Source organism: Phoxinus phoxinus (genome assembly GCF_949152265.1).
Source record: "Phoxinus phoxinus genome assembly, chromosome: 14".
Lineage (NCBI taxonomy): Eukaryota > Metazoa > Chordata > Actinopteri > Cypriniformes > Leuciscidae > Phoxinus > Phoxinus phoxinus.
The window spans coordinates 16455311-16473463 of NC_136889.1; the positions used below are offsets into that span (position 1 = coordinate 16455311).

The following is an 18153-nucleotide window of genomic DNA, read 5'->3' on the forward strand; positions in this document are numbered from 1 at the left end:
GGGGTCACGGTTCGATACGAGTTAATTACAAATGAAGGAATTGTTGATTTGTTACTCTAATTGATAGATTGACCAATGCTGTGCGGAAAAAATGCAAGGGCTGTTTTCAAACGTATTGGTTTGATTAACGTGTTGCGCGTAGCCTGTGACAATGGCAGATGCACAAAGTTCAATATTGCGCTTTTTCAAGAAATCACGGAGAGATGAGCGAGAAGCAGAAAAAGAGAGATCTACATCTGAGCCTACTTCACCTTCACCGAGGAGACAGCGAGTGAAGAGGAACCTGAGGCTTTCCATTTCTGAGACATGCATATTTATTCTTCTGCTCTTTTTTTTCTGTTGTTGTGGTAAGCAAACAGCATTGCATTACCGTGCACGCCCCCTTCTGGATTGGAGTGTGAATCGCCTGTTACTAGTACTGTATTCGTCGTCTGACTGTATGCACCGAACCGTGACATTCGGGATGAATGCATGTACCGTTACACCCCTAATATTGTGTGTGTGCATGTGTGTGTGTGTATATGTATATATAATTTAATTATGTTGTATATTATAATAATCATTGTTAAATATGAATTAAAATATGAATATTATTAAGTATAATACTAAAGTATAATAATTATAGAACATTTTTATAATAATGTATGTACTGTAAGAATAAATGTGTAGCTATGTATTTGACAACATTGTTGTGAATTTAACTTTTAAATGTGTAATTATAAGCTTAACCCCTTAAGTGGCATTTTCATGTCTATTCAAAAAAAAAGGGGGGGGGGGGGGGTGACACTTAAGGGGTTAAAACCCATTGAACATACTGGAAAAGAAAAAATAACTTGTACATTTTGATTGAATCAAGAGAGTAGTGTGTAAGACACAGCAGTTAACGCACATGCAGACAATGGCAGTTTGAGTCCAGCTTACATTTCCCAATCCTGTTCTTCCATTGTTTTTAGTACCCAATGGACAAAAACAAAGGTCTCAAGATCCCTGTGCAGCTGCGTGTGAACATGTGGTTGGGTCTGTCTGCACATGAGAAGAAGTTCAATAGTTTCGCAGAGGGCACATTCAGTGTGTATGCAGAGATGGTTAGTAAAAGTGGACACTGAAGTGAAACAAATGAACAGTAATATTGAAAATCTGTGTTGAGGTCTGTTGTGTGGAACTTCCCTTAGCAACACTATTTGGTCCCTCTCTGTTCTCCTGTGTTAGTACGAGAACCAGGCTCAAGTTTTTGGGAAGTGGGGGACCACAGGTCTAGTTGGCCGGCACAAGTTTTCAGATGTGACGGGAAAGGTGAAACTGAAGCAAGAATGTTTCATGCCGCCCCGGAGCTGGGAGTGGGAAGGAGACTGGTCCATTGACCCGGAGCGCTGGTGAGCTGATGATAACTGCAAAATATATAATGTGATATGTAAAGGCATATTTTGAATATGATTATTTATGTTGGTATGATTAGTGTGATTATTGAGTTTTACTTTTTAACAAACATTTAGCTTAAAACTACACTGCAAAAAGTATTGGTCCATGTTCATTCCTTTTTTCAATTTAAAATTGAAAGTAGAAAATGAGAAAACGACTCAGGTCCGTGGTGGGTTGTCGAACTGAACACATGCCTGAAAACCCTTTAGGCCCTGCCCAGTACGGTTTGTGTCAAAGCATTCCTTTGTCCGGTTGTTGGATGAGAGAGAGATTATTTGTAACAAACACTTTAAGAAACCGTCGAGCAGAGGACTATTATTCTGTTGCCCAGAACTGTGGGAGAACTAAGGCGACACGGGATGATCTTTGGTCAACCAATCAGTGCAAATGGCCGTTTCATGCCCGCCCCATGTGGAAATCGAATATTCACGCCATTTATCCTTTTTTCTACCCCTGAAAAATCAGTAAAAAAAAAACATTCTAAAATCACGTGAATAAAGTCGAAATATTTTTACTTTAATCTCAAAATAATAAGACTTTAATCTCAAAATATTTCTACTTTATTCTCCAAATATTTTGGGATTGAAGTCGAAATATTTTGAGATTAAAGTCAAAATTAAGAGAATACAGTCTTTCGTTGAAGTCTTCTGTGAAAGTATCTGCCACATAAAGTTTGGACCAGGATTGTGGTACCTCCTCTGGCGGAGTCTTCGTGCTTGTCTGTAGGCAACGCCATCTGGGTCGAGAACACTTACTAGTAACATGTACTGTCTCCCTCTTCACCGTAAATCCTTTCTGGATACATTTTAAGTGCATCATTCTGTGCCGGATCCCATGATTTCCTCAGATATAAAGCTGGCTACCTCCATCCTGTCTGCAAAGTGTTTTCGCCTGTAAAGTATATTCCGGCGCAGTAGATTTTGTAACATCCTAAGACAAATGGTAATGCCATGTTAAAAGATTAGCACCTGTAGAATTTACTTTTGTTGAAAGTCCAGATAGAAGTAAAAAGCTAGTATTAAGTTTAGTTCCATGTCTGACGCAGTTCGACTTCACAAGCGTATTTCTTAAAAAAGAAAAAACTTCGGAATACGGAAGACTGTATTCTCGTCATTTTTACTTTATCCTCAAAATATTACTTTTTATTTATTATTTATTAATTAATTATTTATTCAGCAAGTATGCATTTACGGAAGCCCTAAACCACAACGTAAAAAAACAAAACGAACTGGGTTTGAATAAACTCGAAATATTTCGACTTTATTCAATACCCAGTTCGTTTCGTTTTTGACGTTGTGGTTCAGGGCTTCCGTAAATGCATACTTGCTGAATCAACCTTTTTCCCCCCCACAAAAACAAAAAACGGTGGTGGTTATGGTAATTTGTGTTATTAGTGACTCTGTGGTACAAGTAAAGTAAGTTAGCTGTTTTGAAAAGCACACAATCAGAGGAAACTGTGGTAGCACAGGCATAGTTGGCCCTGCTGAAACATAAACATAGTCTCTCTGCCAAGCTCTCTCTGCTATGTGTTTATATAGTCAGCTCATTTTTCATTCCCCAGGGCCTCTTATTCTGACCCCACTCCCTACCCGTACTGTTTCATGGCCTTGGCTTTTGTTGGACTGTTTTGTGTGTGTTGAAATGAACGTGTTGCTAAAGCCCCGCCTGTGTGTTATGTGCTTGTCTCAGTCTGCTTACAGAGGCTGACGCAGGGCACTCTGAATTCACTGATGAGGTCTACCAAAATGAAGCCCGCTTCCCTGGTAGAGAATGGAAACCTGCCGCTGAACCTTTCACTGATGTGGTGAGAGAACAGTGAAGAAGATGGAGCAACATTCAATGTCACATTCAGCATGTTCACATTTGAGTTTTAAATTTGAATTTCGAATATGGTTTGGAAATTTGAAGCAACGTACCTTTTCCCGACTTCCCGTGGACACATAGAAAGTTCACAACTACAATTCCGCTCCTTTAGATCACTAGGAGGAAACACTATGGATGGTGTAGTGTTTTAAATCAGTAATTCACCCAGAAATGAAAATTCTGTCATTATTGACTCATTCTCATGTTTCACTCCCAATTTATGATTTTCTTGCTCCTGTGGAACACAAAAAGGTGTTTTTTTGGTCACCCATTTTAATTTAATATAACTGAATGACGGGGATTGCAAGCTCAAAAAAGCAAGATAAATGTATCATAAAACGTTTTTCCATGCAACCATATGCCTTATGATAGCTTTGTATGATGAGCATCTGCTTAAGTTGGTAAGTTCAGGAGATAAACAGTGATGTATAATTCATGAATGAATGCTTAATTTAGTCAGATCTTTTTAATGAAATCTGTTGATCCAATTAGAATAATCTGGTTTTTCAAGTTCAATTCACTTACCCAATGATCCGTTTGCAGCAGTTCTCGAGTTAACAGCTCACTGAGTGGAAGATTATTCTGTGAAGAATATTTAAATTTCAGTTTGTTCATCACACCAAGCTATTGTGCTGTATTGCTTCAGAAGACGATTTTTATTATACTTTGTGTACCTGCAATGATTCAAAATGTCAAGAAAGTTAGTTATTCATGTTTGGAGAAACGTGAAGGTGTGTAAACGAGGATAGTATTGTCATTTTTGGGTAAACTACCACTTGAAGTATTGAATGATGGGATTTGTTCTGTGCAGAATGGAGAGAAGGCCCAGAACCCTGAAGAGATTGAGTGTCCCCCAGGATGGATTTGGGAAGATGAATGGAATTTCGACAGCAACAGGGCAGTTGATGAGAAAGGTCAGGAATTGTGACTCTTGGGATTGAAGCCATTGCACAATACACATAATGATAAGGTTTGACTAAACAGATGCAGTTTGTGTGTAATGCATACTACCGTTCAAAATTATTTTGAAGCATCCCTTAGATGTGGGAGCTGATTCCAGAACTTTAACATCTGTTTTTTCATTGTTTTTATTGGATGTCAGGATGGGAATATGGTGTCACCATTCCACCTGATGATAAACCCAGGTCATGGGTTGCTGCTGAGAAAATGTACCACATCCATCGCAGGAAAAGACTTGTCCGACCTCGCAGGAAGATATCAGACACTCCCACTGTAGAGGTGAGAAAACCTCACTAACATTCCTTTCTTATTTGTAGATTTGCGCTGTTAACTTTCACTGTCTGCAACTGAATTTAACTTTGGATTGAGGATTAGTGATAATCATATTAGTCAAATATTGTCCGTCCGTAATACGTATAATCACTGTTTTGACAACAGAAGAAAGACATGGGCGATGGCTGGGAATACTCGTCTCTGATTGGGTGGAAGTTCCACAGGAAGGAGCGTTCCACAGATACTTTCCGCCGCAGACGCAAGAGGAGGAAAATGGCACCATCTGAACGCGTGGGCGCATCGGCTATCTTTAACTTGGAAGGGGCTTTGGTTAGTCCATTTCTTGTCTTGAATGACTGTCAGACTGGAAAACTAAAGTAGATGTTTGAAATACGTTTTATTTTGGTTACGGGATGACATTTATTTGTCTCTGACACAGGATTAAACGGTATTAAAAGGATTATTGTTTGTTTTTGGACTGTTCCTGTGGTTGTAGTTTGATGTCTGAGAAAGATTACAAATGACTAGACTTAGTACATTAAGAACTTTTTCTTTTCTATTAGGGAATAGATGAGGACGAGAAAGGCAGCAAAAATGACACGGCTAAAATCTTTGGTGCCAACACACCCACTGTGTTTTGCAGATTTGACAGTGAGTAATGTTTATATATGCTTGCTGATTAAAGGACTCCTTCTAAATTCCTTACACTGATTATATCTCTGAGACTAACACACCCCTCCACTTCCCGACAATCTGCAAAAAGCCCAAACTACATCAAGAAAAGATAGGAAGCCAATAGAAATCCTGAACGGTGCTGTGATTAATGGAATTTTAATTGAAAATTCAACAGAAAGAGGAAGCACCAAACATGGAAACTATTTAAATGTTTTAAATAGTTACAACAACGTTCACAAGGTCAGGGTTGATACGATTTTTTATGTTTTTAAAAGTCTCTTATGCTCACCAATGCTGCATTTATTTCATTAAACAAAGAGTAAAATTGGTCAAATGTAATTTATTCCTGTGATGGTAAAGCTGTATTTTCAGCATACAGCTTCAGTGTCACATGATCCTTCAGAAATCATTCTAATATGCTGATTTGCGGCTCAAGAAACATTTCTTCTGATCTATTTAACGCATCCTTGCTGAGTAAAAGTATTAATTAATTTTTTTAAATAATCTTAATGACCCCAAACTTTTGAAAAGTAGTGTATGTCAAATAGTTTTGATATGTCAAAATCTTTACATTTTGATAAAAACTTAATTGGAAAACAAACATAATTTTCCCTCTGTTGATCATACAGATTGAAATAATAATAATAATAATAACAATAATACAAATCAACCATTAATTTTTTCCCCATTATTTATTACAATTGCTACTTTATTGCTACTTTATGCTATATTTATTTCACAATTGTGACATTATAAACCCATAAAATAAGTTTCACCCAAATCTCCATGTGTCTCTACAGAGTCATTCACCTACCATCTCAGAGTCTACGTCTATCAAGCCAGGAACCTTCTTCCTATGGACAAAGACAGCTTTTCTGGTGAGGGATTTTTCCATCTAATATGAATGCAATTCATCACCTCACTCAGGTTATGCACATGTGTTTTTAATAAATGATAGCTGACTGATCCTTTGCATGGTGTTTTCACAGATCCCTACGTGCATGTGTCTTTCTTACATGTAAGCAAGACCACAGAGATAGCTAAGTCCACCCTCAACCCCACATGGGACCAGACCCTCATCTTTGATGACATTGAAATCTATGGAGACCCTCAGTCCATCGTTCATAACCAACCCAGTATCGTTCTGGAAGTTTATGATAGTGACCAAGTGGTATGACTCTCTGTTAATACAAACTCAGGTCTGCATGGAATTTGCAAAAAGTACTGCTGGGCCTTGAATGATTTCAATGATGATTTGATCTTGATCCATGGATGTGTTGCAGGGGAAGGATGAATCTATGGGCAGGTGCACGTGTCCTCCAGTAGTGAAGCTGAACCCAGCCACCCCATTAATACCTAAACTCCTTTGGTTCCCTGTCACCATGAAGGGACGAAATGCAGGAGAAATACTGGTAGCAGCTGAGCTCTTACTTAAAGATAAGGTTGTTTTAATTCTTATTTGTTGTTATTATTTTTCTTCCACTACCCATACCTTAATAATTTATTAAACACAAGAAAGTATATTTAATTATTAACATATATATATACAACGACATGCTTTTAGTAATCAGACTACTCACCGTCATCTGTCCTCAAATACAGTTAAATACAGTTTGTATCATATTTGTTGGTGTGTCATCTTAACCACACCACCATTATGATTTGCTTATCCTCTATGCTGTTCATTGTCGACCTCAGGCAAATGACGTTAACCTGCCCCTGGTCCCACCTCGAAGAAGTGAGAATCTGTACATGGTTCCTCAGGGGATCAGGCCTGTGGTGCAGCTCACTGCAATTGAGGTAATCCAGTCATCCTTATGAATAATGTGCTTAAACCAAACAAAATGGCTGCCAGTGTGTCATACTGTTTGTTTTGACAGATCCTGGCCTGGGGTTTAAGAAACATGAAGGCATATCAGTTGGCTACAGTGTCTTCCCCCAGCCTTATAGTTGAATGTGGAGGGCAGATTGTTCAGACTGCCATCATCAAGAGCATCAAGAAAAATCCCAACTTCCCTGGATCTATCCTGTTCCTCAAAGTGGTACAGCACCTCCTAAAATATAAGAAATAGCTTTTGCTAATCTACAAAAATGAAACCGTGCTGTTGAAATGTCTGTGTATACAAATCAAAGGATCCAGCATCATCTCATAACAAACAAAGGCTTCGCTATTGCTCTTTTTAATGGTTAGAGATTGAAACAAACTCTAGTGTTGAACTTTGATGCGTAACTCATCCCATGCTCTTTGTGCTGAGGACATAAAAGTAAAGTCAAATGATGAGGCTTGTTGTCAGATCTCTACATTTCAGATTATATTTACTAATGAAAACATGGGAATATGACTTTAGGGACACTTTAGAGTGGGCTCTTTTGACATAGGTCAGTAAGCGACCATCCAGAACACATTAACAACCTCCTAGCAAGGCCCTAGCAACTACCCAGAACACTGTAGAAATCCAGAGCAGTTGCAGTGAGTTTTGCATGAGCAAGCATTTTCTTTAGAAAATGCTACAATCTTGTTTTTAAAAGACCATGTGCCCCAAGAGTCTATATTATAGCTTAAATCTGCACTGCTTCCAAATTTAAGCATGTTTTTGATCCTAATACACACAGTGAAAATAAAAATATAAAAATCATTACCAAGTAGTTTTGTTTGTAAATGAAGCTTTGTTGGTTTTGAACAAGCAGAATCCTAACAATATCTGTCTCTCTCTTCAGCTTCTTCCTAAAGATGAGATGTACACTCCACCCATTGTGCTCAAAGTTATTGACCACAGGCCCTTTGGTCGGAAACCAGTCGTTGGACAGTGTACTATAAACTCCCTGGAAGAGTTCAGATGTGATCCTAACATATGCACCACTGAGGTGGCCATGTCTGCCAAGGGTAACATTTTAATAGAATCATTTTTTAAATTAATTTAAATAATAAATTCATATAAATACAAATCAAGATAAATCATATAATAAATGTTTATATATGTACATAAAATAATCAAGAGTAGTGTATAAATAAAAATATATATATATTTTTTTTAATGTTCTTTATGTCAGTTGGTTTTCAGGGTAACACTTTAGTTTAGGGTCCAATTTTCACTATTAACTAGTTGCTGATTAGCATGCATATTACTAGGATATTGGCTGTTACTAGTACTTATAAAGCACATAATATTGCCTTTTTCTGCATCACCATATTCTACATCCCTAATCCTACCCAATACCTAAACTTAACAACTACCTTACTAACTATTAATAAGCAGTAATTATGAGTTTATTGATGCAAAAGTCATAATTAATAGTGAGAATGGGACCCTAATCTAAAGTGTGACCGTTTTCAGTCTCAGTTATACTGTAATTATTTCATGTATAATTTCTGTCTCAGTGGCTATGATGTCAGCAGCTCCCAGAGATGTCGTCATTGATATGGGAGACAGAATGCCCAGCCCTTCAAAACAGGTACAGTGAACAGATATGAATTTTGTCCTCAGAATAATTTCATTTATTTGTACACTTTATAATAATTAGTTTACATCTCCTTTCCCTTTGCTACCCATTCGTGATTTTCCCACTGCCTGCAGAAAGGCAAATAAATAGCCTTCTGTCATTATATAACAGTCTGGAAGCTATGTTGTTATGGTGCAAAATAGCTGCAGACAGATTGTTACAGCATCTTAAACAAGCAAACTCACATCTATTATACCCCAATCTATTGTAGGAGGAGGACACAGTGGACTGGTGGAGTAAATTCTATGCCTCCATTAACGAGCATGAAAAGTGTGGCCCTTATCTCCAGAAGGGATATGACACTTTAACTGTGAGTTAACTTGCCTGCTCTTACCATCCTGTGTGGATGTTTGCATCCTGCTTATGTTTCAAAGATAAGGTATGACTATTGTTTTGTGACTGAACAGCGTTAATGTGTCTGTTTCAGGTCTATGACACTGAGCTTGAGGCAGTCCCAGAATTCAGAGGGCTTACAGACTTCTGCAATACATTTAAATTGCAGAGGGGTAAAATCGAGGATGATGAGGAAGACCCCTCTGTAGTGGGAGAGTTCAAGGCAAGTCTGTGCACGTCAGCGATTCACAGAGCTTCTTTTACTTTTAAAGTGATCGGCTTTTGATAAAGGGTGGCGGTTTCCTCGTCATTAAATAGCTTGGCTGCTTACACAAAGGTTGTTAGTTCAGGCCAAGTAGGGGAGACTTTTTCAAACCCGCCCTTTTCAAACACTATTGTGACATTGTGTAAGGCATATAATCATTTAACTGTTCACCTACTGGTGTAAAGTATCATGCAATAATGAAAATGATTCTGGACACTCTAAACACTGAGGAAAGTGGGTAAAAGAACTTGACCAAAAAGCAACAATTACAGAGTAAGAGTAGTTGTAAGAGTATGAATTATATTAGGCTGCCATCTAGTGGTAGACATCGGACTAACCAAGCTAATTTTACTTGATCTGCATTCGCAGGGGTCGTTTCGAGTGTATCCCTTGTCAGATGACCCAAATGTCTCAGAACCACCTCGGCAGTTTAGGGAGCTGCCTGAGAGCTGTCCTCAGGAGTGCCTGGTCAGAATCTGCATCATACGCTGCATTGACCTGCAGCCTAAAGACAACAATGGCATGGTATGTAGCCAATTAAGATTTTGATGGTTCACCAAGCATCACATTTTACATCTTTTTGTGTGTCTTATATACATATTCTTTCTTTCTGAAGTGTGATCCTTACATAAAGATTTCTCTGGGAAAGAAAATGATTGATGACAGAGATCACTACAAACCAAATACTCTAAACCCAGATTTTGGAAGGTGAGGATATGAATAGTGAAGCATTTACATACATGTAATTGTGTATTTCTGATTTTTCCTTTTTTTTTAAACAATTTTTTTATATGTTCGCAGAGTATTTGAACTAAACTGTTACATTCCACAAGACAAGGACTTGAAGATTTCCATCTATGATTATGATCTGCTCAGCTCTGATGAGAAGGTTGGGGAAACCGTCATAGACCTTGAGAACCGACTTCTTTCTCGGTTTGGCTCACATTGTGGAATCCCAAAATCTTATTGTGTGTAAGTGGTTATTTTACTAGCGGCCACTTTGTTCATAATAGTTTTAAAGTCCCATAACCTATTACTAGACATATTCATGTACTCAGTGCTGTTTGAAATACTATATGTAAAAGATCTGGGGTGAACCAGTGGAGGGACCAGATCAAACCATCTCAGATGCTACAGAATCTGGCCAGGATGAGAGGAATTCCTGCTCCTCATATTGCAGATGATGGCAGTTTCGTGTCTTTTGGAGGGCGAGAGTACAGGCTAGATGAACTGGGTATGCTCATTCAAACCATTAGACCTTTTCTGGACCTCAACATCATGTACATAAACTAAAAGTAACAAAAGTAAAACAAAAAAACATTTTTCTTTTAAAGTAATTTATACTTTTATTTAGCAAGGATGCATTAAATCGACCAAAAGAGACAGTAAAGACATTTATAATGTAACAAAAGATTTCTATATCAAAAGAATGCTCTTCATCAAATAATCCTGAAAAAATATGTATCATGGTTTCCACAAAATTGCAACACTGTAATAATCAAAAATGTTTCCTCTGCACCAAATCAGCATGTTAGAATGATTTAGGATCATGTGACACTGAAGACTGGATTAATGGCTACTGAAAATTCAGCTTTGGCATCAATAAATTACATTTTAGCACAGAATGACAATGAAACAGAATTTAATAGAGTAGGAACGCTACACATATACCACAAACATGAATGTGGAACATTGAACTGAGGAAACTGAGGGCTTAAATACACAGGGAATGATAATCAAAGAAACAAAAAAACAGATGTGCAATGAAATTAATGAATGAGAACACAAGCAAAACAGTGACAGGGAAAACCATGACAAAAGCTGCGACCCATCGGGTTGAACAGTTCTTCTCCGTTATCAGCCCTATAGTGGAAAATGAAATCATATCCTTACCGGCTATGGAAACGGTTTGGCCCGATGGTGGAAAAGTGGCTAAGGAAACAAAACAGAACATGACTATAAACTATGAAACTAAACAAGACATGAACTTAACAAACCCTTTATGGTAGTAAATAAAGATACAACATGTTACTACAGTTTTACCCGATTCAGCACAAATGTACATGATGTATTGCATTTCTACTTTAGTGTGGAACTTCCAGCACCATATTGCTAAATAAGCATTTTATGATGACAAAACAAATTGATATTACTTTGCTTATAGAGGCCGATAAAATCATCCACCAACACCTGGGCCCACCTAAGGAGCGAATCTGCTTGCACGTGTTGAGAAGGCAAGGCCTCGTTCCAGAGCATGTGGAGACCAGGACCCTGTACAGCTCCTACCAGCCCACTCTCTCTCAAGTCAGTCCCCACATCCCCAGCTTTTCTGATACATACTCAACTTTGCAGTGATTTTATCCAGATGTGCCATCTGTGTCACTCATGTTTATTTTGTATTTGCAGGGCAAAATCCAGATGTGGGTTGAAATATTCCCCAAAAACCTTGGCATTCCAGGACCCGTTTGTGTCATCACTCCTCGCAAACCTAAAAAGTACCATGTTATCTTCCTCACATCTAGTAAAACTACTACTGTGTGTGTTTGTTTCTGCTGTTCTAATGTGTCCCCTTTCACTGAAGGTATTTACTGCGAGCCATCATTTGGAATACAACTGAAGTCATCCTGGATGAAACCAGCATCACCGGAGAAAACATGAGTGACATCTATGTGAAAGGGTAATAGGTTGATGATAATATTAGCATAATAATTTTGGAGTAAGTCATTTATACTGTAAATAAATTACTTTTATTCAACAAGGATTCATTAAATTGACGTAAAAGTAAAGACATTTTATGATGTTACAAAATATTTCAATTTTAAATAAACGCCGTTCCTTTCTATTCCTACAAGAAAAATGTATCACGGTTTTTCAAAAAAATATTGAGCAGCACAATTGTCCAAATCAAAATATTTTCATGATTTCTGAACGATCATGGGACACTGAATAATGGCAACTAATAAAATCAGGTTTACCATATTTCAAAAAATATATATTATAAAATAGAAAACAGTGCATTTATTTATATTTATTGTATGTATTTAATAGGTGGATGCCAGGTATGGAGGAGGACAAGCAGAAAACTGACGTCCATTACAGGTCTCTAGATGGAGATGGAAATTTCAACTGGAGATTTGTCTTCGGCTTTGATTATTTGCCAGCAGAACAGTTGTGTCTTGTGTCTACAAAGGTTAGCGGTTTGAAAAAGCTAAAACTAAAACTAAATTTGAAAAACTAAATTTAATATGAAATGTTTTCATTCATTGATAGTCACAATGAACCCTGTTTTTTTTTATTTACAGGAACACTTCTGGAGTCTTGACAAAACCGAGTTCAGGATCCCTCCTAAACTGATCATTCAAATCTGGGACAATGACAAATTCTCCCTGGATGATTACTTAGGTGAATGCTCTTGTTCAAATCTGCATATGTACCCACCAGACATGGGTTAATCGTTCTCATTCTCATTTTGGAGTGTATGCATTATTTTGGGTTTCTTTAGAAATGTTGATGGAAAGTTTGATGTTTTGGGGAATTGGTATATCAACTGCTGGATCAGATTTTAGATATCACTGCTTTCTTTAACAGGCACGGTGGAGCTGGATATGCTTCACCTCATCCCTCCAGCTAAGACCCCTGAAAAGTGCTCTCTAAGCATGCTAACACAAACAGAAAAGAACCTCACACCTACATCACTCTTCTCCCAGAAGTCAGTGAGAGGCTGGTGGCCTTGTGCCATGGAGGAAAATGGCAAAAAAATCCTGGCTGTGAGTGAAGCTTGCAAGCATAATTATGGAGAAAAAATTGATATATTACATGTTGCATACTGCACGGTAAAAACAGTAAAAACCGTTCTCTTTGTGGCATTAGGGTAAAGTGGAGATGACTTTGGAAGTGGTTGAAGAGAACGAGGCAGACGAGAGGCCAGCCGGGAAAGGAAGAGATGAACCCAACATGAACCCCAAACTAGATCCTCCAAAGTATGAGAATATCAGTGTTTGGTCATTCAGTATCATGTTTAATTAGATGATGTGAGTAATACTTTATTTTGTCATTTATGTAAACAGCCGTCCAGATACGTCCTTCTTTTGGTTCACAAATCCATGCAAGACCATGAAGTTCATCATATGGCGCAGATACAAATGGCTCTTCATTGGACTCATTTTTCTAATACTGGTGATCCTGTTTATTGGGATCCTCTTATATTCCTTCCCTGTAAGTCTTTATCAAATATTATCATTAGTAAATGAGCAATTTTTATTTTTCTCAAAGTAACTAAGTGATTTGCATTTTCTAAATCTGCCCTTTTATTCTTACAGAACTACATTTCCATGAAAATCATCAAGCCGTTTTAAATGGGACATTTCTAGATATTGGCACAGCAACTTGCAGTGGGAAACAGTCAATGGAGAACCAGTAGAAATTTTATTTTTATGTATTTTCCTCTATTTTTTATGTCTAAAAAATACTTGAAGCTATTAACATACTCCAAGTGCTATTCTTTAAAAAAATAAATTGTAGATAACACTGGGTTGACAGATGACAATGCTGCTAGAAGTTGCACTATATTTGTTTGATTTCCCTACTATGTTTTTTAATATTCATACAAGTTTATTAGAGTAATTATGTGATTTATTCAGTACATTGTAGAACTTGCCATTCTGTTCCTTTGTTGTTCATTATTCATTAAACAATTATTTCTTGTATTATTTTATGTTGTGTTCAGAGACCAAACGTTATTATCATTAGTAATTGCATTGATAATACACAATTTGTAGTAATTCATTTGCATTTGCATGAAAAAAGAAAAAAGAAAAAAAAAGAATAAACTAAATATGAGCTGCTCTATTTTCTGTTTGAAAAGTAGCTAACGTTATTCCTTGTAACGTTAGGGGGCGCGCTACGGCCCGAAGAAACAGTGACGACTGTCTTTCACTCAGAGGTGTTATATAATTTTTTGACACGCCTAGTGTATTTTACTATATATATGACATTTAAATAAAATATAGCTTACATCAATGAAAAAGGTACAATGAGAGACTAGGAAACCGGCTCCTCTTGAACTTTGAGTAAAGAAAACGGCTTTCTTTCAATCACGTGACAAGAGTCTACCCAATCAGCAGCCAACTTTACGACCCGGAACTGAACTGATGCCTCCTTCACCAGTCCGTGTTTTATTCTTATTTCAGTGTGTCTTTCTGTCTTGGATAGTGTGATAAAAGCAGCAAACTTTTGCATAGGTGCAAATTTCCTGCCTGGTGGAAAAGAGCTCGAATATGTGTGCACAGCGATACGAAGACAAAGCTGAAAAAGAGTGCAAGTATGATTGTCTGTTGCGTGATCAAAGCGAACAGTCTGACAGTAACGTTAAACCAGTCTGTCTTATATACAAATATTAGCATGAAGTACTGAAGCAGTATTGTTGTTTTTCTAGCAATAATGATGGCGCCTACCTATAATGTATTCAAAATGTGTGCTGTTGATTTGAAGGCTTCAGATATCTGATAGACGGGTCTGTGTTTTAGCTTGTATTACAGTTATTGGTGTTATTATGATGATGATGATGGTAATACATATGGATTTAATAGATGCACTATAGTAATATTTTTTTTCCAGGCTGATATATTAACCTATAAATCTATGCAAACACTAACCTGCCCTTTGTTATCACTCAGCTAGCTTAGCCATTCACATAAACAGAATAAACCTGATAATTATGAACCTTATTTATACATGCTATATATAAAGCAAACCAGTATGTCATCTGCACTTATCTAGCAGTCTATAGCATATAATGTTGAATATGCTATAAGGCTGCTTTATAATCACACACCAAAAAAATAATATAATCACGTCACGATTATTTTAATATAATCACGTTGTCACAATCAGTGGGCAATATTTGGATGGATATAAGGTTGCTATGACATAAAATGTTAGATACCATTGAGTCTTTTTATGTAAAAATTCGAGATCACAGCAATACTAAAACCATACATAAACTTTAATTTGGTGAACAAATGGGAATCAGACTGTCATTTAGCCTGCTTCACTTTTTACAGTAACTCCAGTAAACTGCCATTCGAAATGTCAGCTTTCTTGTTTTTCATAAATCCGTTCATTATTCTGGCTTATCAGTTGTAAATGTTTTTTTCCCCCAGTAGGTCTGACTGTAACTATAACTTTTATTTTTAAGTTCTAAGACCTAAGTTTCACTTTTCTTTTTACAGCAAGTAGTCTGGCTGGAAGTGTGCTTACAGTGAATATGGATGCAGAACTGAACCGGTAAGTTGGTTTCATTTTTCTGTTTTTAATAGGTAAAAAAACTCTTTCTAAAGCATTTTTGTCTGTTTCCTTTGACAGCTGTGAGGGTGGCGATGTAACAAAGTCTGAGGGTACAGAAAGTGATCATACCGAGGCCTTAGGGCATGAAATAGAGGATAGTGGTCCAGCAGCCGTGAGTGAAACTGATAAGCTGTGTGAATTAAGAAAATGTAAGGACCAGAATGATGATCCGGATGACCAGATACAGTCCTCTTTGCCAAACTGTGGCATGGACTCAAAGGCCATCGCTTGTAGAGATGCCAGCAGTAGTAATAATGATGCAAGCGGTCTGACGAAGCCAAGCAATGGAGAACAGTCATTTGAATCAAACCCACCAGATGCTAACCTGGGCAAGGTGACTTGCATGTCTACAGAGAGCTCAGAGACAAACCTGATCTTATCCGAAAATGCAAGTGACACACCTAGCGTAGATGTGAAGATGAGTCCAGCATGCGAAGCGCCTCTGCCCAGCAACTCTGAGGAAAATGCTTCTGACTTGCAGGAGTCCCATTCAGAAGTTGGCCCAGTAGAGGAGCCCAAACCCCCAATCCCCAGTCCAGAAGCTGTGGAGAATGTCACAAACGAATCTGAAGTGACACCCATGGAAACGGATGATACAGAGGGGCAAAACTCTGGTGCTGGTGCTTTTGTTCCTGAAAATGTTGATAACCTTGAGCCTGAAAGTAATCAGGCACCAACATCTTCTTCAGAAAGGTATTGTGATTTTGGGAATATTGCTGTGTATTTCCTTAATTTGAAAATGGTTTTGAAATTAAATATAGCTACTAGGGATGCACCAATATTAAAAGTCTGGCTGCTACTCATTTTATTTTTGTATATTGGCCGTTATTGAAGTTTTATACCATTTTGTTGAAATAGATCATGAAACCACTTTTTAACTTATGAATTTAGACATCACAACAAAATGAAAAATCTATATTTATTTTGAGATTTGCTAAAGATTACACTACTGTTCAAAAGTTTTGGGTTGGTAAGATTTTCGGTAAGAAGTCTCTTATGCTCACCAAGGCTTAATTTAAAAAAATTGTTTGGCATTTTTATATTTTAGTAAATGAAGTACAATTTAGAATCCTGTGATGGCAAAGCTGAATATTCAGTATCATTACTCCAGTCTTCAGTGTCACTGACATGATCCTTATTCCTTAAGAAATAATTTTAATATGCTGATTTGCTGCTTAATTAATAATTAATTTAATTATTATAAATATTGTTTTAAAACCTTTTGAATGGTAGCATACATTTAATAATGTTTTTAAATTATTAGTGTTTTTAAAGTGACTACATAGGTAATCTAAATGCAAAATGACATTGTACAATTGAATATCCAATATCAGCTGATATAAATCCAATAACTGATATCATTGAAACCATGACAATATGAAATAAACAGGATGACAATAGTAATGCTATTATAATAATTATTAATAATTAACCATTATAATGCAATGAATTATAACAATGCAAGTAACACCATTTGTTGGTTGTCTAGTCAGCAAGTGTCCGCAGAGCAGAAAGAGTCGGAAGGGCTCGGGACCCCAGTAGAGGAGCTGAGAAGAATGCCTAAGTGTGGACAGAGCCTGCCACACCTCAGGGCAGCACACTATCACAAAATACTCATCAGGGTAAGCCACGCCGCTCTTCACAGCGACACTGTGATGTTCTCAGCCAGTGCCTAAGGGCTTCCTGTCAGTTTGAGAAAAATAGCGCTGTGGATGTCCAAGCAGCTCTACGCTTCTCCCGCACAACATAGAACTCAGTGTTTTGATGTTTCATTGAAAGGATTTGAAGTGGACGGATAGTACTTAAATTGCCCTTACAGAAACTAGTTTTTACTTTAGATTTTACATCACAAATTTGAGTCTGTAGCAGACTTTTTTTTTTTTTTAATTGATACATTTTTAGAAGCAACCAATGAAAGCAACCCCCCCCCCCCAAAAAAAAAAACAAAAAAAACAAAAAAAAAACAAAAAAACATTTGATTTAAAATACTTGAATGACGTACTGACCTGATTAAATAATTGTTTGAATTGTTTGAAGTGATTTAAAGGTTACATTTATTGCTAAATACAAGTCTTTCTCTTCTCTGGTTTATAGACAGACCTGCTTAAAGAAGGACACATCCCCGTTCCATATCCAAGCAAATACCATGATTTATGGGATGATGATGGGACTGTAAAGATGCCTTGTTCAGAACATAACCTGTTTCCTCTGGAGAATGAGGTAATGTCTTTTTCTATTTTAATCGTGCCGTTTAGAAAATGGTTTGAATGATATAGACTTTGCACTATTTGTGAAAGTGGTGTTTTATTGAATAGCTAATACTGTTTATTAACTTTAATGTGAAGTGATTGTTTGACATAATTACATCATACACTACTGTTATAGTTAATTGAATAGAAAGTTCAAAAGAACAGCATTTATTTGACGTCTTCATCGTCACTTTTGATCAATGTAATGACTCCTTGCTGAGTAAAAGAATTTACTTACTGACCCCTTACTTTTGAGCAGTATAGTGTATA

The 18153-nt window shown here is 37.1% G+C and overlaps 2 protein-coding genes across 5 annotated transcripts in view; both read left to right on the forward strand.

Annotated features, from left to right (window-relative positions):
• The window catches only part of myofl (myoferlin like), a 23701-nt gene extending 9613 nt beyond the window's left edge, over nt 1-14088 (forward strand). The window contains exons 17-45 of the mRNA XM_079635363.1: nt 954-1085; nt 1210-1373; nt 3109-3223; nt 4094-4196; nt 4385-4521; nt 4681-4845; nt 5079-5166; nt 5991-6068; nt 6180-6361; nt 6474-6632; nt 6889-6990; nt 7071-7232; nt 7909-8074; nt 8570-8643; nt 8903-9001; nt 9119-9247; nt 9659-9814; nt 9906-9997; nt 10091-10261; nt 10375-10523; nt 11454-11593; nt 11696-11784; nt 11871-11966; nt 12338-12479; nt 12592-12691; nt 12878-13056; nt 13160-13269; nt 13357-13504; nt 13609-14088. Of these exons, the coding sequence (XP_079491489.1) occupies nt 954-1085; nt 1210-1373; nt 3109-3223; nt 4094-4196; nt 4385-4521; nt 4681-4845; nt 5079-5166; nt 5991-6068; nt 6180-6361; nt 6474-6632; nt 6889-6990; nt 7071-7232; nt 7909-8074; nt 8570-8643; nt 8903-9001; nt 9119-9247; nt 9659-9814; nt 9906-9997; nt 10091-10261; nt 10375-10523; nt 11454-11593; nt 11696-11784; nt 11871-11966; nt 12338-12479; nt 12592-12691; nt 12878-13056; nt 13160-13269; nt 13357-13504; nt 13609-13644 (3663 nt within the window). The 3' untranslated portion in view covers nt 13645-14088. The remainder of the gene's footprint in view (nt 1-953; nt 1086-1209; nt 1374-3108; nt 3224-4093; nt 4197-4384; nt 4522-4680; nt 4846-5078; nt 5167-5990; nt 6069-6179; nt 6362-6473; nt 6633-6888; nt 6991-7070; nt 7233-7908; nt 8075-8569; nt 8644-8902; nt 9002-9118; nt 9248-9658; nt 9815-9905; nt 9998-10090; nt 10262-10374; nt 10524-11453; nt 11594-11695; nt 11785-11870; nt 11967-12337; nt 12480-12591; nt 12692-12877; nt 13057-13159; nt 13270-13356; nt 13505-13608) is intronic.
• Nucleotides 14089-14430: 342 nt separating this feature from the next.
• Nucleotides 14431-18153, forward strand: part of parga (poly (ADP-ribose) glycohydrolase a) — a 28901-nt gene continuing 25178 nt past the window's right edge. Inside the window, exons 1-6 of one of the 4 annotated variants that reach the window (XM_079634327.1) lie at nt 14431-14609; nt 15524-15574; nt 15653-16022; nt 16116-16327; nt 17124-17256; nt 17729-17854. In XM_079634327.1, coding sequence (XP_079490453.1) covers nt 14566-14609; nt 15524-15574; nt 15653-16022; nt 16116-16327; nt 17124-17256; nt 17729-17854 — 936 coding nt within the window. In that variant the 5' untranslated portion in view covers nt 14431-14565. Of the gene's footprint in view, nt 14610-15519; nt 15575-15652; nt 16328-17123; nt 17257-17728; nt 17855-18153 lie in introns of all 4 variants that reach the window. The other 3 variants (XM_079634328.1, XM_079634326.1, XM_079634325.1) reach the window with 3 other exon arrangements.